General features: G+C 32.1%; 1 protein-coding gene across 14 annotated transcripts in view; it reads right to left on the minus strand.

Moving 5' to 3' along the window:
- Positions 1 to 27,638, minus strand: part of LOC139997895 (uncharacterized) — a 203,810-nt gene that overhangs the window by 18,097 nt on the left and 158,075 nt on the right. For all 14 annotated transcript variants that reach the window (XM_072021951.1, XM_072021943.1, XM_072021961.1 and 11 more), the window contains one exon: positions 8,820 to 9,150. In XM_072021951.1, coding sequence (XP_071878052.1) covers positions 8,820 to 9,150 — 331 coding nt within the window. The remainder of the gene's footprint in view (positions 1 to 8,819; positions 9,151 to 27,638) is intronic.

Raw genomic sequence — 27,638 nt, forward strand, 5'->3', positions numbered from 1 at the left:
GAAACACAGCGTGTTTCTAGAAATTAGGCTGTAGATTCTATTTCACGTAGGTGAGATACTTGCTGGTATTCAGCGTTCAAATGTACTCGTTGTACTGCGTTTCGTAGTGTGAAGAAATACGAGCCTATATTTCTAACGGACTGAGATAGTGAAGACGAACTACAATATCACGCGTCGTTTCCTACAAATTTATGTAATAAAATTTAAGATGTTTCAGATAGATACGTTTTTATTGACAGAGACATTTTTACGTGAGTAAAAATCATCTAATTATTAAATAATAATTATTATATTATTTTTGTGTTTGTTTATTATTATTACTCGATTTTTAATTAGAAGCTATCGTTATTTAATTATTGAACTTATTATTATTTATTTATTGGTTTTTGTCACGTCTCCTAGTAAGGTATATATATGTATATTGTTAATTTTTGCCTGTTGGCTACAGAATGACCTTGATTTACATAGCTTTCTCATTTACACTCTTGTTCAACCTCAGGATACACTAGGCCCTGGTAACCGTGTAGTGTCTACAATTACATGTATTCTATAAATATATACATTTTTGAATAGTATTTACATGCTTAATTTGGTACAGTTACCAAAGTAGTTAGTGTTGCTAATTAGTAAGTAATTAGTTAACAAATTAATTCAATTTTGTATACTTCTATAGGCGGTGCAAAAGATGTGTCTCTTTTAAATTTTTTAATTCTTTAACGTAGTATTCTATTAGTTAGAAGCGATTGTACATCGTTGAATATTTTTCAGTTGCCTTGTATCTTCGAATTTGGTGTAGTAACACAGTAGATATTCGACGGCGTTGCTGGTTCTGCAATATTCACAAAGTTCAGGATACTGTTTTCTGATAAGACGCGAATGTGCAATGTTGGAGTAAGCTATCCTGAGTTTGGTTATCTGTATCTGTTCTTTTCTTCTGAAAGTCATGGGCGGGCTTGCTTCATGTATGCTTCTCCTGGATTTATGTAAGAAGGTGTTGTGGTTTTGCTAGAAGTTATTAATATTGAACTCCATCACTGGATGATTTTTATTTAAATAGCCTCGTATAGCTTAGTACGAAGAATTGTGATCTGTTCTAGTCGACAATGCTGAGAATCATATAAAACTTAATGGAAGATTAATTTTTATTTAAATTTGTGGAAATATAGAAAGATAGAAATTGGGAGAAAAACTTTGTTGCTAAATAGGAAACAAATCCTTTCCAGTAGTAGTATATTTTTAGTAGTACATACATTGTCTTCTAATATTAATAACAATAATGTTAGTATATATCCATTCGATCATAATTTGCGACGATCTCAATTTTCATTCAATAAATATATTGAGTATTTGGTTGCATTAAATAATTGGCTTTCTCGTGGTATCTAGTCTCACCAACATTAAAGCAGACTTTTGTTAGTCCGGGTTTTCCATAAATCTGATGTATCTCTTTTGAAATTCTAATTTCTTCCTCGGTATGTAAAGGTTATGGAAGCATTGCTTTCATTTTCTTCATGCTGTTTGAAATATTCTCGTGTATTCTGTTTGCTGTGAAAATACTATATCTACTGGAATTAACTCAATTCTAACTCAATTCTTAATTCAAGGTTTTAAGAAATACAATTAATTGTTATTAATATCGAAATGTTACATACATATGTATATACATATTTACATAAATTTTAATCTTCAAATCATTTTATATATTAAAGGAGCACGATAAAGAGTATTTTTATTTACTAATGTCTGCTTTACAAAATTGTTTATGAAGCAGATATTATTTATAAAATTGTTCAACGTCTAAAATCTTGAATATTTTCTCTCCTTTTCATGATTTCAGATTCCTTCACGGTGCATTTTCTCGCGTGGTATGTCGAAGTTTCTGAATCTACATGCGTCTCGTAACTTATTCTTCTCCATCTTCTTTTTTTGCCTTCCTATATTCGTAGTTTCGAAGCAAGGTCTGTTCACGACTGAGAAATTTTTCTGTCATATCCACAAGTTTTATCCTCTTAGCAACACTGGTTTTATGGAATGAATAAAATTCTTTAGATGGTATACGATATATAGCAATTTGTTATAAAACTTTAAAAAGTTTTTGAAAGCTTAGAATATTACAATTAAGGTGTGTAAAACAGGACCACTTTGGAGGCTAACATCGAATTTAAAGAGTATGTCCATCGAAGTACATTAATTCTTATTTTTCTGTCAATAAACTATACTTGCTTTAAAAACACGATTCTTTTTCTTCCATCACTATTGTTTATTTTAGTACATTAATTCTTATTTATAGAAGTTAATCAAGAGACAGAAATAAAAAAGACAAGTAACCTTCTTTCTGTTAACATTATTGCAATTGATACAGACCTGACAAAATTCTATTACTTTTATAATATAATTTTTTTCTGAAATGGAAATAAAGAATGTTATATATCTATTATTTTCTTATAAAATGAAAAAAACTTTTGGGACAACCTAATAGAATTACTTCAGATAGGTTGAAAATAAGAAAAAGGCCTGGAAGTTGTTAATAAATTATTAATCACTTCATTGACAAATTAGTAATATAGATTATCAGTAAAAATTGGTAATTTATATAGCTACATATTTGGCAAAAAATAAGATCATTTAGGTACGTTTGGTTGTGTTCTATGCTCGGTACACGATATACATATTGAGATTGAGAAGGAAATCAAAGAGCAAATGTGTCTACGTCCGACGTTAATTGCATCACCGGCTGGCACGAGACGATTGAATTCGTGATCTGTCATTGCCCAAGGCTGAATAGATTTCACGTTAAATCAGTTTCGATGTGCGGCCAGTTTGTTGTAGAAGTTAGCTTGACAATCATACGTTCACTGATTTCCTAATCGATTTTTCTCAGATCCACTCTGCTAATTACATTCTCAAATTGATGTAACTATACACTTCGTTTATTTTCATCCACATTTATCATAACGTAACCTAACACCGTTTCTGTTTGAATTTTATTTATTTAAATGGAAGCTGATTTAGTCATTTTTCTATTTACTTTTTTCCGTCTATATATTGTCGCAATAATATATCAATATATTTTCGAAATGATATTTAGCAAATAATGCTGCGTACATTTAGCTCTGCAAATAATATTAAATTAGGTTATGTTTCTTTAATTTCTAAAAATACCTCTATGTTTTGTTATTAATGAAGCATAATATCAAATAATCATAAATGAAATATTTTTTGATATTGTTTGTATTTCCACTCATCATTTCGTCTCGAAAAGCTAAACTTTTGAAATGCGCATATTTCTTGGACTGTTTTACAGCGTAATATGGTCAAAGTTAAATATAACGATTACCGTGCGATCTTTTCCATACTTAAGCAAATAGTTACTTTTGATTAAAGCTATACCATCGGGAAAGTAGAACATCTGATAAAGTACAACAGTAGAACCAACGAAAGCGCGCGAAGTGAAGACTTTACAAGATAAGAACTTCCGCTTAGATCTCGTTACATTTTTCCTTAAACTGCAAGTACTTTCAACTACAAGGAAATGTATTATACTTACAAACCTCGCTTACACGTTTACTTAGTCCTGCGTACCAAGTGAAACCGAAGAGGCCGTATCTTCGGTTATATTATGGCCCATAAAAAACAATACAAGTGCGAAATCTTGCGCCGCTACGTAACCGAAGAAACTTTTATTACAATACTGACGAAGCAAAGTGCAAAACTGTTCTATGACCTGTTCCACAAACAGCAATTACAAGCCCATTCGTATCTTAATTGTTCCGTGTTTTCTAATACTATGTAATTAGAAAATTAAGGAGGACGAGTTTCGTCTTAGCTGTGAACGTACGTATTCTTCCATCGAGAGGATAAAGGAAACGTTTTAGATTCAGCGTAAAAAATTAAAAGGTTGTAGGATCGATAATACAAATATTTTATATAATTTTGTTGTAACTTAAAATTAGACAGATAAATGTTTTATGCAGGATGAATCATGTGACACTCTCCGTTAAACTGCGGATTTTTCTGCATTTATGGGAAATTTATAGATACAAAAATGCACAGAATGCACGTGATATGTAGAAATATAGGTATAAGTACAGTACTTTGTACAATACATAATAGATAAAACATTTTTCTATCTAAGCTCCATTTTATAAATTCTATTAGAAAAATACGAATTTGCACAAGTATCCGCAGTTTACTCATTATCATAAAAATTATAATAATCGTCCTTCTTTAGAATATCGATTTAATCTCATCAAGGATATCAAGTAACACGGATAGTAAATCCCGTCATCAAATAACATCTTTCTTGTTAAACCTCATATCAAAGGAACCCTTATGATAACGCTCCCTTCAGTTAGTAATACCATTATTTAATTCTGTAAAATGTGTATTATATCATTAAACTAACTGTTATATTCAGATTAATATTATGTTATAGAACTATTATATTATATATAACTATGTAACTAATATAACTGTAATATATATATAACTATAATATTATTATAAAATTATATTGAACTAATATTATATTATAGATAATATTATATTATAAAACTGTTGTATTTAGACTAATATTTTTCTCGGACTTGAAATTGAATATCTTCTTTAAATAAATAAAATATAATACGAAGAAAAATAAAAAATTTCGAATAATAAAAGTTCGATGTTAAAGCGGCACTACGATCAATTGTTCTGCAATAAACAGCGTGCCGATGTTACTAGCAAATCATGCATTAGATTCATACGTAATCGACGTCTTACATTTCAATTTGTCGCAACACCTGGAACAAAGCCATTCGATTTGCCAGCATCTCTTGGATACGTCGATTTTTATCGTGGCATTCGCAGACCCGTAGATTAAAACTGTTCTATTTCTCCTTTCCTTCTCTTTTTTATGACGGAACGTCGTTTCTTCAGACAGTATAATCTTCCAATACTTCTTTCATGATTATTCGTATGTAATATATTTCTTTGTCTACCTGTACCGCTTACACCGTGAAACTACGTAGCAAAAAGAAAAAAAAAAAAAAAGGAAAAAAAAACGGGAACGAGGAAAAAGAAAGTCGAAAAGGATAGAATTTCGACGGTAAAGTGGAATTTTTATTGTTTATTTGATGCGTTGTCGCGCTACAGTTCAGCTAACGCTACAGTTTGTGTTTCTATGGAAATCGTTTGCCGGAAATGTGGCTCGTATTTCCGGCCAGACAGATCATCCGTATATACGTACTTTTGCATTTTTGCCATTCTAACACTAAAAAGAAGAGAGAAATATTACGTATAGAATGAACGACGTAGATATGAAAATGTAAAGTAATTAAAAATATATTAAATTCAGAGTAGAATAATAATTGCGGAATATAAATATTGTGAAAATATTTGGATTATTTAAAAACATTTATTTTAAAATTCTGTGAAGTTATGATATTAGAGAATCCAGAAGAAAGGTTACATCGTGGAACTTAAGCACTCAATGTACGATAATGTGTATTTTTAATTAATGCGATGATAAAAGATCTTATTCAAAGCTTGATAGAAAATGAAAAATTTGTTCTCTTTATTGTAGATAATTGAAATCTTAAGTTGTGTTGCGTTTGTGTCCAGGAATCTCATTTATTACAAGCGTAGGCTGATTGCCAGAGGTTCAATCTTATTATGCTTGTTTGCTATACACGTTAACAATAGGTCAATTGATCTATTGTTTGATCATAATACACACAAACTGCCTCGTTTGTTCACCATGAAACATTCGCTATGTATTTGAAGAAATACATTTCAGGAATATGCATAGAATATTTCAGAAAATTTTTAAATTTTCCTATCGCTGATTTGGCCTCTTGAAAGATTTCAGCTGTCGGTTAGTTTAATATACTATACAGTCGCAATAAGTCTCCAAAGTTATCTCAAACAGTTAAACAGCAAACATTTAACGAACGATTCCTTTTTAAAATAAAGCACTTCATAGAAGTTCAAATTCCTGTGAAATGCTAGTATTTGCTAGTGACACTTTTGTCCCCCTAATCGCGGGGAACGTATCTTCTTGTACAAAATCGCGCACAGCTAACATATTTTTTTGTACGAAATCGTGGACAGCTTTTTCATATTCTTCTATACAAAATTGCGAACGAAATTTATCTTGCGTAAATTTATTAGAATTAACAGAATAAAGAAGTAGACATATTTATTAACAGAGTAAGTAGACGCGATGTGGACGTCGCGGCCCGAGGATTAACAGTAATCATAACGTGTGCTTAATGTTATGTAATGCTTAATGTTGATTAGAACAGTCACTTAGAGAGCACTTAGTTGGTCATCGCATCATCAACTATAAGCACTTATGAGGTTAACCCATTACCAGACCAGTTGCCCTGGAGTCGTGTGAGAAGTCATGCTTGAACATACCGAATTGAATTGGAATTGCTATTAAAGGTGATCGATAAGGTCTTCGGATTGCGCGTATTTCAACGTCGATTTCAACTGAATCGAAATGGCACTTCACGCGGATAACTGCGTTAACATGACGAGCAATCGTCATTCAATTATAAATCTACATTGCATATTAATGTTAAATCAGAAATTAATAACAATGACAAGTAGTATTTACTGTAATTTAACAGAATTATAGAGAATGTTCATTGATATGTTAATATCACATGTAGTTCCTTCCTATTGCTATGACGCAATTGAATGTGTATGATGTATATGTATTTTTATATTTTAAATTCTACACGTATACTTTCCTCGTTTTATTCGTTCATGTATATTGTAAAATGGTTAAGAATATTTATGATCCTCGATGCCAAAAAAAAAAAAAAAAAAAAAAATTAAATATCGAAATCGATGTCAAATGGCGTACTATTTTATTTGATGTTTGCTGTTATATTTTTGGAGAGTGTGACTGATGAAACTTTTAGTGACATCAGTTTTCATTTTTCGGATTTCACCTGTACTTATGAATTTAGAGACAAGCTTATAATTTCAAATATTCCTTGATATTATATCTATAAGGGACGAAGAGCTATTGCAATCTAGAAATTGAATATTATTAAAGATTTTAAGAAGAAAAATTTGATCGGAATTTAATTGGAAAGTTGAAAGTTTCTGGGCATAAATATGAAAAAATTATATTCATTTTCTCTACAAGACAACATTCATTACTGCTAGCTTTTTTTTATTTTACCGTATTATGTTACAATTTTTTATTTCAAATAATATTATATTTCAGAATATAATTTATATTAATTATTTATTCAACAATTCTTAAGGATCATAGTTGTAATAGTATTTTATGTTACCTTTTACATTGTTTGTTATTTTCCCGTTTTTACAATACTTTTATAATTTCGTTATTCGCTTTACAAATGTATTATTATTAACGTATTGCCTACTATGAAGCAGCATTTCCATATCGTTTAAATCCAAAATTTTCTTTCGCAGCTCCATAGACACGCCTTTCATGCATATATACATATATTATATAAATTGAGGTATATGTCACATACCGTTTGTATCGACCATTTCGACGCATTGTCAATACGATGGAGGCAATACAGAGGCAAAGAAAAGAAAGAAGGTAAAATAGGAACAAAAAGATATGAAATACGATTCTCTCGAGCTGAAATATTTTCTTATTTTGTGTTCTTCTTTCTGTGATCGAGCGAGCTATACGTATATATAGCTATATATATATACGTATAGCAAAAGGCCATTGATGTATCTTTCGTTAAAAGGCCCTTTAAACCATATAAAATGATTTTCCATTACATTTCGTGCACCGATGAAAGCGAACATTTTGATATTTTCCTTTCTGTTCAGCTATGAAATACGAGAAATTTATTCATTACACGTAGGGTAGATAATTGAAAAGATGACGTATACAATTTAATCATAGCAAATAGTTTTTTAAACTATTTAACAAATTGCGAAAGTGTGTTTTGTGATTTATATATCATGTATTAATTGGTACTAATGCCGTAATAAATTTAGCATAGTAAATAGTAGTAACTTGTACCTTTCGAATATGTTGAATTTTAAATCTCTATTACCTAGATAAATATTTTTATAATAATTTAAATATAATTCAAATAGCAGAAACAAATGCGGAATATCAAATACAAATCAATAGTCATGCTGGCATCCCCAACCTCTTTACGTAGGATTATTTCTACTATTTCCAAGAGAAATGGGAGAATTTGCCAATAATTCACGCAATCATCGCGTTCCTTTCACGCTATAGTCGAACGTTTTGATTAAAAATACTTCTAGCGAAATTGAAAGTCATACCATCAAGCGTCGTACAACTGAAGAATTATTTATTTGAATCATTGACCTATCGATAAATTCGGAGCTAGTCAAAATGAATATGAAATTGGCAATCTTATAGGATATCTCTATCTCTATATTCTTATCAGATCACTATAAAATATTCATATATAAAACATCATTAAACCAAATAATTTAATGGTTAATAAATCTCTGAGATGGAGCACCATTTATATCTGATAAAGGTAAATTTCTACATGAAGACAATTTTCAAAATACGTTACATAAATCTGAAAAATTTTGCAATCTAATAAATGGGATGAACGTAGGTGAATACGAGAAGTTTGAAACATGGTTTATATTTTTGCATAGAGAGCATCGCTCTGTCTATATCTTGCTGATAGCCACTCCTACATCTCAGATTCTGAACGTCATCGCAGTTCCCATGCTCAAATTGAAACCGTTTTTCTTACTTACTACTAGCAATAAACAGAGAACTATCTCTCGTCGCGTTCATTCACCGACAACACAAAATAAAATACTTGAGAAGAAAAACTCACCTGAAAAATGGTAACCTTCTTCAATACGGAGAGATTCACATGTAGCGCCAGCTCGGTCTTCAGTTTGTCTGGAAGTAGACCAAGGGCGGTGTTGATGTCACCGCCGCCTTGTATTCTTCCTCGAGACCAGCTGTAGTCGTACCACCTGAGTACTCGTCTCTTCATCCCGCCCGGCACTTTATGATGTCTCATATATGTCTTGGCACCGTCGAGCAATCTCTCGAACTCCAGTCGATTCGCGTTTCGATTGGTGATCACGTTTCCAACCTGGCCGACGATCGTTGCGAATATGAAGACGCCGATCAGGTAGCTGACTATCGTAAAGACGTACCTACGGATCAGGAAGCGAGAAAAAGGGCCGATCAGTCCAAGGAGGATGTGATCAGTGTCCTCGGTTCATGGACGAGCGGCCCCCGCCGGAGCCTTTCTCCTCTTTCTCTCTCTCTCTCTTTTTTTCTCTCTATATTTCCTCCCTTATCTCCTCTCGTTCGTTCCTCCTTACTTGCCCCTCTCTTTCTTTCTTCCCTTCTTTCGTTCCTCCCTTTCTATCCTCCCTCTCACGTTCAGCTTGATCCAACGAATGTGTCACTTTCTCTACTCGTTCGTTCACACCCTGATTCGAAAGTTCACATACACGCGACATGTTACTTTTCACGCTCAGAAAAATGTGCGGGATTCGAAGAGATCGCAATGTGTTCTTTATGATTCGCCAGATCTGAATTTTTCCAGATTCTTTTTCGTGTGGTTCGAATTTGGCTACGCGTTATCGGAGCCAATAAACGCGAACAACCTTTCGAGAAGAAGACGGGGTTCGAACAGTTTGCCTCATGAAATATTCATGAGGAATTTCTGGCGAATCGGAAATCGCGATTCTTTTGTCTTTTATGATTGCTTCGGATGCATCTTCGAAAAAAGCAGATTTGTCAATGGCGTCAGTTTTTAGAACTTGATTACTGGTAGGTATTTGTTAGGTCTTCCGTCATCAAGAAAGCGTGTTTATGGGTCAATTTATGGATCTGTCTTATCTTCAGTTTTGAAAGAGCTAATTTGGCAGAAGTTTACTCAAGAATGCAGATATATATATTTGTGTCACTACTTGTGTTGGAAAATAATAATTTTTGATTATGCATCGATACTTTAAGAATTAACTTTGCGATCGTTAATGAAGAAAATGGCATTTCTTCATTCCTGAAAATAAAGGTCAACTTCTAGAACTTATCATTGATATTGTCAGATCTTAGTTTTCAAATTTTAGATTCTACAATGAAAGATGAATATTTCGAACAATAAATAGTTTTAAAAGTGAAAATCGAATACTTTTGACATAATCTATCAAAGTTACTAAAGGCGTAATAATTAATTATATGTTATTTATCACAAAATGAAGTCAAAATGACAAATTGAAATTCATAGAATATTTCACCTACTTTGCTGGCTTTATCAAATCGTTGACATAAATAAACGTCATTCATGGGATAAGTTCATGATAATGACAAGATATTTTGACAAATCTATCCTCATCTATGTCAAAAGATCTGAACAAATTGGAACGTCTTTTGCGACGGAGATTCACGGTATCTCTACTGTGCGTTTCTTGTATTTAAACGTGTTCGTTAGAGTTATCTGTCATATCCTCACTTCTGGTCAACGATGACGTACATTTTTCTGAGCGATTCCTTATCATCCCCAATTTTCCTACATTTTTCTTTTCACATTTAGGTCACGCGTAACCACTCAGACGTGCTTCTAACCATTTATATTAACCACACACGCATGCATACGTACAAGGTACAGTTGGAAGCAAAAATAAGTGGGCAGGTAGTGGAAACAGATACAAAGAAAGTTTTTGTTGAATACGGCTTATATACAGAAAAATATAAATATTAATTTCAATTATTTGCTAAATAGCTTATATACATACTATAAGAATATACGAGCACAGGGCGGTTCACAGGACAAACTGATTAAATTCTAAAAATTTTAGTGCCAAAGCACTTGATTGTTCAGCTCGTACTCACTTGCTTATCTTAAACAATTTCATTAATTTTCTCTATTTTCTGTTCTGTGGAGTTAACAGATTTGGCAAATAAGTGCTTCGTATAATAAATAAAGCTGAGATATGACATTAGTTCGATTAAATTTCATTGATACCTATTTGCAGTATCTGTCCACTTATTTCTGTCCCAGACTGTATATACACAGACAAAGAGGCAGGTTCGTGCAGTTTTTCTTTTCTCTTTCATTTCTCTCGTTTCGTACTTTAGCGAAATTTCTCATTCGCAGACTTTCCTTCTTCCTTCTTTCGCCCTGGAATTCTCGTACTACCACTGACCCGGAGTGTGTCCGCGTTCCGTGTTCTTTAGACTTTGCATCTCCGCTTTTATACTTTTCAGTCATTCGTACTCTTCATTCCCTCATCCTTTCATTGTCGTCGAGCCAGCGGAGGCTTTCTTTTCGCGTGTGCCTATAAATTTATGGGTAAAAATAGTCGGAAAGAAGCGAAACTTTCCAACTTTCTTTTAGCGTATCGATGTTTATTCATTGTTTTTGCATACGGTTGAGCCATTAATTTAAGAAATATTTTAGAATTTTTATATCACGCAGTTATTTATTATTTCACCATATTATTTAACGTTCCATCTTTTTCTGACACGTTGATTGCCACCACTGCTTTCTTTAACGCGTTGTTACGTGAATTTTGTACATTTTACTCTGAAAGCCTAAATAGATCGAAACATACCACAACTGTAATATTTAATTTTTGCAAAATATTATACCGCATTGTGCACTTTTTCCTGATAACGTAATCCAAGCCATTCGCATTGTTGTAAATACTTGAGTCCATGAAATTTATCTTATTTTAATTGTCCCAAAAAATTGAGTAACATGGGTCACCAAACATCATGTTGACAGTCAACGTATTAATCAGATAAATTTGTTTCTTCACAGTTATTAAATTCTCCCTCAGATGCGGATCACTAACTAGTCCGAATTGCTATTCGATATAGTGGAGTTCATCAGCGTTCTAAAAGACTCAATTACTGACCACTCGACTTCAACAATAATCCATTAAAAATTGTTCCAATTGCAAGTCGTATAAATTCAATCGATATCAAGAAAACGTTCCTAGCTTTCACGAAAATAGGGAGCTCGGAAAACTATCCGCAGGAATCTCCGGACCTGCCCCGAAGGTTTAAGGTCAACGGCAAACGAGGAAGATTCGATTTGTGATTCGTTGAACTCTGCAGCTAACGGTGGGTTAAATTTGACCCGTTCGTAGATTCGAGATTCTCCCGAGCGTCGATCGTACTTTAGAACGTCGATTTTCTTGCTTTCGGCTTCGGTTTCCTTCTCGAGCTTATAGGACTGCAGCTCTCTGATCATTAAGCGGTCGCGTCGTTAGGCGTGTTGCCAGGGTCGAGAGAGTTGGAAATATAAGTTGGGTCAGCTGGTACGACCGCGAAACGTCAGAGCACAGGAAAAGGAGCAGAGAATATTTCGTTCCTTTTTTCAATTTTATTTTTTGTAGAGACGTCACGCTCTCAACCATTCGTGCACCTTAATGATCGCGCACGGAAAATCCTGCAGAGCGCGGAAGCTATCAATTTACCGAGCGGACACTCTCTTGGCGTAGTGAAGAATTAGTCCATGGTACGTCGTGCTTCGGAAACACGCTGTTCTGCACCGTGATTAAATTGTTTTGTAATTTAACGGAGTTTGTTAGAAAGGAGAAACGTGAACGACCGAAGAAGTACAAATGGTAGGTAGATAATAGTGATCAGTAGACTGCAGATATACTATATATATTTATAGAAAATTAGAAGAGAAAAAATTACACAGAATGCACATAGCATGGAGGATATATAAAATATACAAATGCATTCTATAATAATATTTGGTAGGTAAATCAATTTTTCTGGCGAAATTCTATTTTTTAACATATATTGTAAAAAATATGAATTTGTATAAAAATTCGCAATCAAGCGATTAATAGACTACTACTAGGATCCATTATGAATTTATGGGAAACTTCGTCGCTCTTGTTCTTAAGTGTTCTGTCGTCGCTAGTTTATAAACTGAGAGAATTGAGTTTGTAGTTCACGAAGCTTAAATATTGCATATTGTGTGAAGTAAGAACTAAAAAGAACTGAATATTTGTCGCTTGCTAAGTAGAGTTTTCATCATCTTCATTATGAATTTTTATTCTTTATACCAATGAGACGTATGTGGATTGGTTAATTACATTTTTCTGAAGAAAGAAGTTAGAACAGTTAAGAACTAGGGCGACGATTTGAAAATGCAAATGTGCACGGAATTAATGTAATATGTAAAAATGCATAGAATGGAAGTAATATGCAAAAATATATAAAATATGCAAAATATAGTAGATACCCGTTATAATATTTAAGTAGTAAGACAATTGTCTACCTAGGCTACAGTATTAATTATATGCATAAGGATACGAATTTGCGTAAATATCCGCAGTCTAGTTAATTTTTGACACATTTGTGGTCCTTCGGGTACAAAACGTGTTTTTATTATAATAATACAAATTTTGTACAGCTCTGTCCTGAAGAAGTGAATTGGGAGATTAAGAACGAGGATCCAGCAGATCGCTAAGTTTTCTGCACCATTCAATTTCTGACACAATATCCTGGCTGACCTTGACCGAACGCGGTAACCACTGTCATCTCATTCGAACTGGATCTTCGATATTTTAATCAAAGCAATTTTCTCGACTTCATTTCGCTGAAATTATTTTTCCAAGTGGCACGGCGAGGAGGCTCGAAGTAAGAAACCTCTCGAAGTGGCTTCCGCGTTCCTCGTAGTTAAGGGGTCGGATTTAAATTCCGGGGGATCGATCTTTCCTACCCTGGAATCGTCTCTATAAAGAAATTCCGTTCCAACTGTTGTGTAATTTCAACAGATTTATTAATTTTTAGATGACAGTTTTGCAATGTTAAAAGTATTGTGGTATAGGTAAGGTTGCTGTTCCTTTTTCACTTTAAAAGCTAAAAGCCGATTTCAAAATCGATTTCATGTTTCCCTTTGGTTCTTAGTTCTATATTTATGGATGTTTTATGGTTGTTAAGCTTTTTACGGTTGCGCAATAAAACTGATTAAAACAGTTATCTGATTATCTGTTTTCGTAATCGACTCTTTATTGCCCGTGTTTTTTGTTTCTGAGTTATATCTTTACCTTTTTTTATGATCGTACAATAAAGCTGATAAAGGAATTAACTGCGTGTTGGCGTGGTTAATCTCCAGATTTCTTACAATTAAAGATGTTTTATATCATCATTCGCAAAGAAATCCTATAAATTTATACGATATGTTTAATTATCGACATTTCGCTAACGATTAAACATTGCTTGGGGTTATTATATTTTTATAGCTTCGTATTTAATAACAATTATGTTTAAATTTCGTTTATAAAATTTGTTAAAGTTCTAAAATTTGTTAAAGAGTTAGAAAATTTTCTAATGAAACGTCAATTGATCATTTATCATACGAAAGTCTTATCATACGATCTCGAAGGTTTTGAAGATTCAATTTTTTGTATTTGAAGCAAGTTATTAAATTATTTTTTAGTCACAAGTATATCTTTATCTGATCAAGGGTTTAAAAGAACTGGATTTATCTTGCTTGATAGTAATTCCCTCATCGTAATCTGATTTTCAAGATTGGTTGATCTTCAAGGTAGATCACAATAGAGCTTAGGATTACGATATAACAAGATGTTTCAACTCTCGACTCTCGACTGGCACAGTCGGTAGTTGTTATGTAACTAGAATTCCGCGTAAATACGTTTATTCGAGCTAAACTTGATTACAATAATGAAAATGAACTATAGTATATCATATTATCTAATTAAAAGTTATGAACTATTAACGTTATTTCTTGTGTGTTACATGATACTACCATTCGCTTGCATATTTAACAAATGGTTATTTAAGGTAATTTGATATAATATAATAAACTTCTAACAATTGTAATAATTCGTACTAATATTTTAATCCTATTATCAGCTTTGCTCTTCTTCTAAATATTCCTTTGTACAATATGGTAGAACCGTAATTTCCATTAAAAAGGTTCGCTACATTCAACAAACTTCTCCTGCCGTCTGTTCGATTGGCATTATATTGCATTTGTAATATTCAATCATTTTGTTTCTAAAGTAGTTAAATTTATTAAAATATTTATGAAATAATGGCGAATAATTATATATCAATATACTCTGATATATGTAATACAATATCGACTTTCGTGTTTACTACAAAGCGTTACCTACATTCGAAATCGTCTAGTTAGATTCGAAAAATTGTGTGCAATATATTCGATTTCATCTAACGATTAGTCTCCGTATAAAGTATCCAAATTGTAGCGATTTTTATAATACTTCATAGGTAGAACGATTGAATGCTCGCAGAAAACACTAAATGTTAAAACAGAAAGATTGTCTTTTCTGTTGGAAAATGTTCTGAATATTATAGCATAGAATTCAAGTGCAATTTTTCTTTCTAAATATTTCTTAATAATGTTAGAAAATCTTCAACGTCGCTTCTGTAGAGAAAAATATAAGCATCAATAAATGTCGGTTAATTGTTTCTTAGCTTTTGTCCATGCCATCTATTTAAGATCTAAATAAATGGAACATTGAGTTTTTTTATGAGTATGAGGTAGGGTATCATAGAGATACAAGAACAGAGCGCGTGAGTCGTACGCCGCTGTGTTAAGTCAAAAGGGCGTATTTGTAACTTTCGCTTAAATCAAGTCATTGCTTCCAGATAGCGCAAAAATAGAATACTCGTACCTATATTGAAGCTAAAGATATAACAATTTATATTTCTGACGTATGTGAAATCGATGCCTACTTGTATATGCTGTATATATAATAAAACGGTAGAAAGGGTGCGTTCGTACGTGGAATAAAAAGCAATAAATAAAACAGTCACCCAGGAACAGCTCATAAACTACGGAGTCGAAGAAACTAATTTTTGGAATTTTTATCTGTCTGTTTATTTGTCCGTTTGTAGTCGCGTCACGTAAAATCTGCTGAACGGATTTTGATGAGATTTTCTCTGTTATATAGCTCAGTAGCAAGGAAAGAAAATAGAGTATGTTTCATTTCGATCAGGTTTGTAAAAGCTGAGAAATAGCTTGTACGCTCCCACGTTTGGTAAAGGTCAAGCAACCACAGTTATTGTTCACGTCGTGTTTGTTCTAAAATCGAACTTTTTTTTTATAATTTAATATTTTTTATCACGGAGAACTATCTAATTGTTACTATACAAAGTACGTAGGTAAGCAATTCATAAAAATTCCTTTGCTTAAAAATTGTTCCGTATAATAGTAGTCCACGCGAACAAAGTTGCGCGTAAAAGCTGGTTGAATAATACGAGGCATTTTTCTCAGAACCATCTTTCGATCGGACAGCTACCTCTAGTTGAATTAACACAGCAATATGTTACCGTGTAAATGGCTACGATATAGGAGTAGAAGGAGAATGCTACATATAAATCCCTACTGTTTTTGGCTGATCAGACATGTCCACTACACGCTAATGTTAATCAATAATACGATTACATATTTACTGTACGAATGCGCATACGTTATTAAAACAAGGACGCTAGGGGCCTCTATATAGTGTTCTCTTCCGATTTTTATATCGTTTTTCAGCTCACTCATACACCATATCTTTATATCTCTGTGTTGGGTATCGCGTTGCGCCATCGCGTTTTTCTCTCGCTTCGTTTTCCCTTTATTCGTGGGAAATACAATGTGACTGGCGAGCGAGCAACGTGTTTCTCGACGTGTTATTAATTCGTCAGACGCAGTCCAGCCGGCGAACCCGCAGCTTTTCGTGGAAACGAAAAGTTCGATCTCTGGTGGAAATGACGCCGGAGGAGAGCGGACGTCTAGCGGAAAGTTGCGCCGAAGAAGGAACTCGTAAGCCTTCGATTAATTTTATTTCTGCGGAAGCGGCCGGAATCCACCTTCGACGCCCACCGCTTTTCTCCGCTAAGATTTTCATTAAAGCCAGCTGCGAAATATCGTGCTGGCTTATCCATCCACCCAACTCCGCATTCTCTTCGGAAATTTCTTTTCTCAGAGAAGTCGATAGTTATTGGATACGGACCGGCTTTATAGTGCGAACGTGACTGTTCGCTGTTTTTCAGATTATAACTTTTCAGTCTGCCCCGTGTTTACGCTTTCGGTTTACTCGCAGGTGGACAGCAGGATTCTTCTTGATTATCTCTATCTATTGAGAATTTTTGACATTTTTCATCATACAACGAGGATTTTCATTAAGTTTTGCTGTTTTATATATTTTTGCATATTACGTGTGTCTTTTGCACTTTAGCGTTTTCGAATTTCCCATAAATGCAAAAAATTCGCAGTTTACTAATAATCTTGAAATGAAACGCACGATGAAATGAAACACATTGATATCGTATTTATTGTGTTTGACATGAAATTACAGGAAACTATCATGAGCTAAATCAACGTAATTTCCTCCGTTCTTTATTGCCCTTTTCTATATGGAAAGTAGCATTTTTTTTATCGTTAACTTGTGAAATTTCTTTGATTTAGACTTCGTTAAAATTTACCTTCTAGAATCTTGAGAACTGTCTTTGATATGTCTATCCTTACGTCTATCATAAAGCTTCTGGATAAATCGAATTTATAGTTGATAAAAATCATAATGCATACGATATTGCAAATGTTCTTTCTTTGTGTTTTAGGTTTGTCATTCTTTCATCATTCTTTCGATCTTTTTAAAAAAATTTATGTGTAATAATATTTAGTATACTTTCGCCGAAATAAATTGCGGATTTACGAACTGAATTTCTTTAATCCTAGTTGCGTCTTAAAATAACTTTATTTAAAATGTGTAGAAACGTTTCAAGTAATCAATTTAGATAAACTATATAAGAAAATAAAGAAATGTTTATGAATTATCGAGAATCTAGGTAATGTTACTGCATATAGATAAAACCGTGACGAATCAATCAGAATCACGTTATAGAAATAAAATGCATCTACTTCTCCCATTTGCGAAGCTTTGTAAAAGGAGCTTAAAGAAAGTGAAATGAAATTCACTTCGTTTATTGAAAATTTTCTATTAAAAATTGAGAAATCCACAATATTCTGCGTACATCTTCATAATAGCAATTACTTAAATATTAATCATTTCCTTTCAATATCTTTTTCATGTATATTGCAATATATATTTCATGTATATTAGTAATTAATGGAAGAATAAAACTCACTTTTGCTTGGACCAATATAAATGTCATAAAGGCGTTAAAGTTATCAGATTATAAATATGAAAAAGGAATTTTTTACGCGCAGAGGGGAAGGAGAACAATTTTCATCTAAAGTCGCATCTTGCTTGCTTCTTCCCCGCTCTCCTCCATAATAGGCTACTTAACAGTTTCCGGACTGAAATTAAGCTATAACTGGAACGAGAAATTGTACGATCTTTACAATTTCATAAGATCCCATGATAATAGCGCTTTTGTAAAATTTAATCAACTCAAATGGAAAAGAATAGTAATTTTCTTAAAGCTTCATACGAATCTAAAGTTAAACTATTTTATCTTGATAATCTTTCATTATCCTTTTTATAACTTTTAACTTATTTGGCAGTTCTGGAATTGCTTGTGAGCGTTGTATTGTATAAATTTCATATACGGTAGGTAATAAATTTATACGAATATTAATTTGTGAAGCGAGCTGTGACGCGAGCGATGGAAGTAATAATTGTAGGTCTGTCTATCTTTTCTTTATATCGTAGACATTAATCATTTGGAACGATTTAAATGTTTCGTATGAAATTATTATTTGATAGATTTTTTGACAATGTGTAATAAATTGTAAAGAATTTAGCGATACACATGTTTCATAAACTTAACAATTTGCATCATATAAATTAATTTATTGAATTTATATGTTGCGTTGAATTGCAACATTTTTTTACAGTATCAAATTAATGATAAATTAGAGAAAAATAAAAAATATTGAAAACATAGGTATTTTATAGAGAATTATTTTTCAAAGTAATTAATGACACCTACATCGTCATCATAATTTGACAAATCGAATTGATGAATACGAAACTACATCCAAGCCGAGTAATTTTGAAGCAAATGAACTTGCAGTAATTTCGTAGCTGTATAATAGCGTTGTGTAACTTACATAGAAGAATGTTCGCGTTTCTCACGCAATCGCATTTTAAATCACGGAAGGAAATATTTCATTGTAAATACAATGTTTCTATAAGTATAAGCGACGCATACTTGAGCATGGTTTGAAAATTATTTTCTATTCAGATATGTAAATCACTTTTTAGAAAGAACGAAACAAAAATTTCCTTTCGAAATTCCAGACTAAATTTACATCTTCTGGTAGTCTAATAAGTTTTATTCTTTTTGTTGTTGATAATTACCAAGTTACAAGTCTTTTGAACAACCATCCAGCTAAGTTAATCTCGATAATTATTCAAAACGGTGCAGTATTACAAATTCCTGTTGATTATGAGTGCTAAAGTTTCTTAACTTCTTTCAGTTATGTTTCTGTTCTCGGAGAAGACTTCATAATTCTCCATGTCCCAATTAAAATGAAACATTAGAATTCCACGTAAAATTCTATTTGACGGTCAGCAGAAACGTGGTAAAAATTTCATGTATCTTCAATTTTTCATTAGCAAAGCTCGTGTAAGGTACTCCATTTAACGTAGTTAATTAAGACAGCTGCTTTAAGATTATGATTTTTTAAAGAATGAAATTTAAACATCTTCTCTTAAGCAAACGTACAGCCTTAAAACGATACAATTGCATATGGTGTTTCACAGTTAACAGAACAGTACGTTAATTAGTCTTTCATTGTAATGAATACGTTATTTTGGATTTGATTATTAAACATTATAAAAGTAATTATATAACCTGTCCCGCGTGTGTATGATAATTAATGTTATTTAATATTATAGAAGATTTTGTTTAAGCGGAAATTTCGTGACAAATTCATAGATGAAGATCAAACAAATATTTTTCTTCGAATATTTTATACATTTTTACATAGTTTATATATTCTGCGTATATTTGTACATCTACGTTTCCTATAAATGTACGTGCTAATCGCTATTTTTAAAAACTCAACGATCCACAAGAATATAATTCTCTACCTAAATAAAGCACCATTTCCACGAAGAATTCGACGATCTAGAGGAATACAATTTTTAACTTTAGAACGAATAGTCTTACTTCTCCATAACTGAAGAGATGTTTCAGTTTTTATTTCTCACGAGGAAGATTTTGTCAACTGCGTCAATTCTTCTCTATTAAATCCATCTTCTCGATCTATGTTCTGGAATTTTGAGAAACCTATCGTCGATTCTGCCGGATGCGAACAGTGACGTCTAATTCCATGACTCTTTTATTACAAGGGGTAAGAAAATAGGGGCGAACTGGTCCAGCCCTCTAGTCAGATCGAAATTATTATCTTCGCGCAGTAAATTCCATGGAAGAGGCACGGAGTTGCCACGACGCAATCCAACCACTGGCAATAGAATATTTTACCTCATCGCTGTTCCCACTGAACTTCTGGAAACGAATTACCTATGCTTGCTCTCTATCTGCCAGTCGGATTTCTTCCTATCATGCCCACCCTCACAATGGCGAACCGATGAGAAAGATAAGGTTAACAATATCGAGGATATTCTCGAGCTATCGACGTATAGTACAGTTTGCCGTCGTTGAATTGTCCCTATCGACTATGTACCCTTTATCTTGGTTGGAATAGAGCGCCAATTTCAGTTTACGAGATCCTTCCGTGGGCAAGGGTAATTCGATATTGAGTGAATTTTTGTATTACTTACGTAATGAAGCTAGGTGCACTATGGCTCTAAAATTTGAGACCATTTATTTAATAACAAAGGACCTTGCGTTATTTTAGTCCAAGATACAGATCATTTGGAAGCTTGGGTATATTTTAAATGATTAGAATATAATGTGTAAGAAATTATGTTTAATATATGAAGACGTTTTAAATATTTTAAAATATCGTCGAAACGAATCGCAAAATGTATTTTTCTTAATTCACTACAAGTCTGAAGATATCTCTGATAAAACTGGAGTTCAGAGATTTATGTTAAAGACCACAGTTTTTTAAGCCAAAACAGGAGAGGTAACAGCCTTAGTGAATATACTTTTCTTAATTAATTTATATTACTATTTATATTAATTATATTAACTGTGTTTATTCTCTGAATATAAATAAGGGAAATATATCTAGATTGTATAAGTCATTTTTTCTGTTACTCGATGACAAATGAGAAGAGACAGTATTAATTTCGATAATTGTAGAAAAATATTAATTCAGATCTCTAAGATATTTTCAATTTCAGTTGAATCAGCACAAAGGGTGCTTTTCGCAGATTCTACCGTTCATTTCCTTTGAAAACTATATTATAATAATAAATCATTTGTATTTTCACTCGAAAGCAAATAGAAAGAGGCAGTGTTAATTTCGATAATCGTAGAAAAACGTTAATCCAGATATCTGAGCGATTTTAAATTCCAGTTGAATCGACACGAACAGTATACCTCGCAGATTCTATCGTTCGTTCCCCTTGAAAACTATATTATAATAATTATTTCTGGAACGAAATTGGTATGGTGGAATTTACATCGACGTGGTTGCTGCTACAATATCGATCCCATTACGAAACTTTGCTATAGATGTTCTATACTAAATTATCATAATGTTTGTGGAATGCATTTTCTCGCTAATTTCCACAAGATTTATAACATAGCTAACATACAACATTACAGCTGCTGTATGCATCGACCCATTTTATCCTCAAACGTGAAAATTGAAAATATCGATTTAAATCATGATTAGTTAGGTATAGACATTTGTCGAAATTATTGGAGGCAGGGATGTACAATAAGAAATTATAGTTAACGAGTAAACTGTGAATATTAATTAATTTATGTCAATTGCAAAGATATAAAAGTAGGCAAGTATGTAATGGGCAGGTATATGAATGGACGAGTAAAAGTGTGAAAATGATATAAAATAGGAAAAATGAAATATGTATATATCGCAAGCTTTAGAAGGTGGGATACAGTTTTATTCAAATTTCATTTCTTTATCAATGTCTGAGAAAATACGAACGTGCATAATCATCAGCAATCTGTTAATAAATAAACGTTGAAAAAATATTGAATTTTGATTTTAATCTTTAATATTTAGTACTTCGAATAAGATTATGTATAAAAAAATATATGTAGGAAATGTGAAGATGACTTGGGTTATATTTAAGAGAAACTATTTGAATTGGAAACACTTAACAATCGGAGATAAATCTATTCTGCAAATATGAGCATTTGTTCTTTATATAAATAGTAGGAATAAAGTAATTCCAGTTACTGTTCTTTACTTGCGATGAAATAGATCTTTGTTACATAATATATTTTATCGTTATCACCTAAATATAGAATAGAGAAGTTAATAAATAAAATGATGACAAGAACGAGTACCATTATAAGAAACATTTTAAATTTCTTCTCGTGTTACAAAAATTACTTCAATTCGAAGTTCGCTTCACTTGCTTCAGCGAAAAAATTCACTCTGCAAATTGATTTGTATCTCCCCTTACTTGCTAAAACTACATCCCCTATTACATTTCCTACTTATCCTTCCTCTGTTCGATATCGCTGCAGCTTCATCACTTTAATTAACCCATATCTTACTTCCACCATCTAATCGATCAGTGGAAACTGAAAACAAGAGGAGGAAAAAGAACGAAACTTTCTGAGATGTCACTCTATATAGAAAAAATTCTTTGCTTTTAGTTTTATATTATATTTTATGTAATTAGTGTTATTAGCAATATTACCAATACATATTAATAATAACTAAATTGCGGTCGTTTATAAATTTCTGAAAAATTGAAGAGTTCGGAAATCCACAGAATACACGTAATATGCAAAAATATATTCAAAGTAGAATATTTATTATAATTTTTAACGAGTGAACAAAATTTCTATTTTGGTTCTATTTCTTTAGTTGAGTCCATAAAAATATAAAATTGCCGTAGTGGGCAAAAGAGACTTTAAATATAACTAGTACAAAAAATATCATAATTTTACAAAACAGATTGTATTTATCAAAAGCATGAATATAATAGAGCACATACTCTAGAATAAGTGACTGTAAGAACATAATAATTATAATCAATGAAGAACGTTTTGAGATATTTCTACTATAATAGTTTTTGGCTCGATAGTACCATATTCGTAATATAGCTGATTGAAAAATGTATGAAAATTTTAGAACGTGAAAGATGTGTTTCTTCGAGTCTGCCAGCGCGGAATAGAATATTCGCCGGAGTATTATTCAAATTAGGTGGACTGACTGTCGTCGACCGCGGGCTAGGACCGTTTGTAATAGACCTAGGCCGGAATCCTAAATGCCAGCGATAAAGGATGAGTTTCAACCGCGTTCCTAGCAGTACGTTCCCCTTGTCGTTGAAACTTGAACCGTGTTCAACAGCACGTTCGAGTATTTCTTGGTTGAAAATTCTGCCATGTTTTTAACCTCTGTCTTTAGTTACCCCTGACAGGGTAATATTCTACAATCTGATCGATATTTCTGATTCTTTCTAAACTTCAATATATTGAAAAGGACTATTTAAAAGAGTAAAACATCATTTACAGAAAGTATCGTAATTAATTCTAAATACACGTCAAACAAGAACTTGATGTTGGTACGTTTGACGTGTATATTCGTCGTATAAAAAAATTACCATTTACTATAAAACGTCCAAATTTTAGCAAAAAGTAATGCAAATATCATTTAGCGGTATATTTACTTTATAATATCAGTAAAATTGCTATGTATTTTATGAAGAAAAATTTGATTATTTTCTTTGGTATATCGGTTATTTCCCGTATAATGTATTTCTTTTTATAAAATCAGTTAATTTTTTCTGTAACCTTATTTCCTTATAAACTGGATGGATATTTTACTGTATATATCGGCTATTCTCCGATAACAATTGAAATATAATATGATAAATATGATATGACCACATTTTTTGGTCGAATGTGTTGAACAAATTATTGAGAAATATGCAATTTAACAAACATAAACTTCGAAAGTCGACCAACTACGATACAATATCAATTGTAAAATCTACACGTCTCACCGGAAAATATTTCACTAATTTTATACCAGCTACATGATCAAAAGGGAATTTCTTATATTTAAAAAAATTTGTCTTGTTTGTGAATTTTAGCATTTTGTTGCAATTTTGTAATTTTTTATAACAATAATTTGTTCAACAATGAATTGTTAATCTTTTCGAATAAAAATATAAGCCATCATCGTTTTGCTTCAATTTTGTTGTAAAATTTACAATAGGTACATCTGCCCTGCGTTTGACATGTATGCTCGTCATCGCTTGATTTTATTTATGCATCCCATTCATGAGATATTTCTAAAACAAAATTCCGCAGTTATCTGGTTAAAGGTAAACCTAAACCTAACTTAAAGCTCGCGTTGAATTTTCTAATTCTTATTTAGAAATTCGTGTAGTGTGCAAGTAAGTGCCATTATCGATATTTAAAAAAGTAGAAAAAGGGAAGTCATTAAAAAAGCGTTGCAAACAATTGTAAGTATTTTTTATGGCATATTAAAACTAAACCTAGAACCGTGATACGAAAATTGAAATACTATCAAGTACAAACAATGAACTAGATACTGATAACGACTCAGGTAACTACTAAGTTTCATCTTTTTTATTAATTCTTTATTTGTCATTTTTTGGTACTTATTTGGTGAATTTATTATTAATAAGCATTAAATTAAACTTTTTACTTAACCGTTTATTTTCTGTCACCTAATTTGTATTTATATAGTTAGTTTCAGATTAGGTTTAGGTTTAGTTTTAATATATAATCAAAAGTATGTGGAATTGTTTGCGACAGCCTATTCTATTCTATCTTCTTAAATAGATAATGTTTTCAATACATTGAAGTTTGAAAAAAGCCGGAGATACCGATCAAATTGTAAAGTATTCCTCGTGGCAGTAATCTTTTAAAGGCTTTCAGAAGTATTGCGTTCGGATGGAGAAATTAAGTCAGTGTTTTCACCTTTAGAAGATGGTGGATTCATTACACGATTGTACAAGTTTCTTTCCTTGCTCCTTTTTTCTTTTAATGGATCCTTTCTTCTCGTTTATTAAGGAACAAGTTTATATGGAATTACTATTTAAATACAAAGCAGCGTCATTTGTACTTATTTAGCATGGTTCCGATAGGTAAAGCGTTTAAGGCAAAATTTGTTAGATTTTTGGAACGTAGTTGCTTATTGGTTTGTTATTAACGTTATTGAAATAATGAGTGAACGAAACACTATACTGATCGCAATTTTCTACCAACCGAGCTGCTTCTATGAATATTATATCAGCAATTCCAAACAAAATATAGAAAAAAATTGCAAGGAACGATCACGAGTGAAGTGGAAAATACATTAACAGGATAAAAGTGAGGTTTTCCGTGTTCCACAATTCGAGCCGATACTCCATTATTTTTATTTCCGCACTTACGATCGACGAATATCCAATGTAGAATAGCTTCGAATAAATTACAAATAAAGTAATATATAGTTCTTGAGGACTTTATTGCTTAATGGTTTCAATTTTCAAAACATATAACTGCTATTTCGTTATTTGCAAATGTAAACTTTCTACGTTTCGCTCTATTTTTTTTTTTTTTTTTTTTTTAGACAAGAGGATATGTACGATATACGCACGCAGGAATTATAGTTTATTCATGTAATTATTTAAGATAGAAATTACATACGATACTCGACTACAATTAGATTTTTATTCAATCGTCACCTAGTCTCGCGAGGCAATTCTACGTGGAGGAATTTGGCGAAAATTAACGATTGAGGTTGATCAGTTTCGAGCCATCTCTATAGGGTTGTAATATCGAATCGGAAAGCACGCGAGGAATACCAGCTTCAGTCGTTTTGTCAATCGCGAGGAAACCACAGGCGGTTTTGCTTTGATGTTCATGGATACTGGCCCTTCGTGGTTGACGATCCCACGTTAAACGCGTTGGGCTGATGTCGCATAAATCTAATGTCAAACAGTCTTCAATTAATCTATGACCTCCTTTTAATACGTTCATCTAAATAAACGACCGATAGAAGAATTCTTAACGTTACCGATTCCAAGATGAGTAGTAGATGTCTCAAAAAGAAAATTGTTAATATTCTGGCAAATTTTCAACCTTTAATGTTAGCAAATTCTCAATTCCCGATATTAGCAAATTCGTAATTTATAATTTTGTATATTAATAGAACATTCTTTTTATCATACATTATTTTACATTCTTTATTTAGCGAAATTCTATATTCTCGATATACCTTGTCTAATTCACATAGTTATGGACAGAATATGGGTTTTGATCTATTGTTCAAATTAGGACACTGAGCAACCATATGACTTTGACATGCTCTTGAATAACCATAAAGTGCTTTTGAGCGACATTAAGTGACTAAAATAATCACGAAATGATCCTGAATAGCTGTCAAATGACCGTGAATATCCTTTGAATGACCTTAATGATCCTATTGTAGTGATTTTCTCGCGAATAATAAGATATCTCTATAAAATTATGAACTGGTGAATCGAAATATCAAAATAATCGACTGATCGCTGTCTTTTATAATATTTAAGTCTTTACCAAAAGTTTTTTAATCAAAACGCATCTTTCATTCTATTAATATTTTCCATTTTTATTCAAATAGTGACGTGAAACAGAAAGTTAGATATAATTATGTTGTATTTTTTTCTGGATTAAACATGTATAGAAATTTCGATTAAAAATGAAACTAAAATTTCAGAAGTAAAACTTTAAATGAAACATTTGCGTTTTTCCATAAAGCTACTGGTGCAATGTGGTGTAATATTTTCAGATTCGTTATACACACATTCAAATGTAAAAAGACTAACATATATCGTATATTAAATGTAACAACCAATGTAATAACATAATAATAGTAATATAATACACTTATATACTCATATAATAATAATGAAATAATATATTCTCTAACAGAAATCTATTTTTCAGAGACCACAATTCCACTAAATTGCTTCGTTAAACTATTTTCAGTCTTATTTTAAGTATAAACACCATATTACTAGATATTTGACGTAAAAAATGAAATTTTTCTAGTTTTTAAACTTGGCCTTTGAAGTTTGTTCTACTGAACGACAAATTGGGAATATCTACATTATCTAAGACCCATCGCATAATACGTTTCGACTGGCAGCAATATTGAAAGCACGGTTACTAAGGCGTCAAGGTGTCACGTATCTCTGTTGAGAATCACAGGACAAGCAGTAATTAACCACACCGGTGTTCCTCGTTGATTTCCGAGTTATCGAGCTATTCATGCGTCACCTTTATGAATAATGTTCTATTGATTTGTCATCCGTTCAAAGTGAAACTGCCACTTATAATAAGTCTAAAATTTTCCGATTATTATCATTGAAATTAAACGTAAAAAGGATGTAAAAGAATTTATCCTTAAAATACAAGGCTAGTTGTTAGTCGATATTTTTTCCGATTAATAATTACTTTTGTTACTGCTATTTATCATCCATCTGATTCGCACCGTATCAGTTGAGAATTAATAATATTCTAAGATGGACAAGTTATTTCTTATAATATAATCTATTCTCTCTAAAATCTAGAAAATTTCAAATTAATATGATTCCGAAGCTGCCTGAAA

The sequence above is a fragment of the Bombus fervidus genome, chromosome 1, assembly GCF_041682495.2.
Source record: "Bombus fervidus isolate BK054 chromosome 1, iyBomFerv1, whole genome shotgun sequence".
Lineage (NCBI taxonomy): Eukaryota > Metazoa > Arthropoda > Insecta > Hymenoptera > Apidae > Bombus > Bombus fervidus.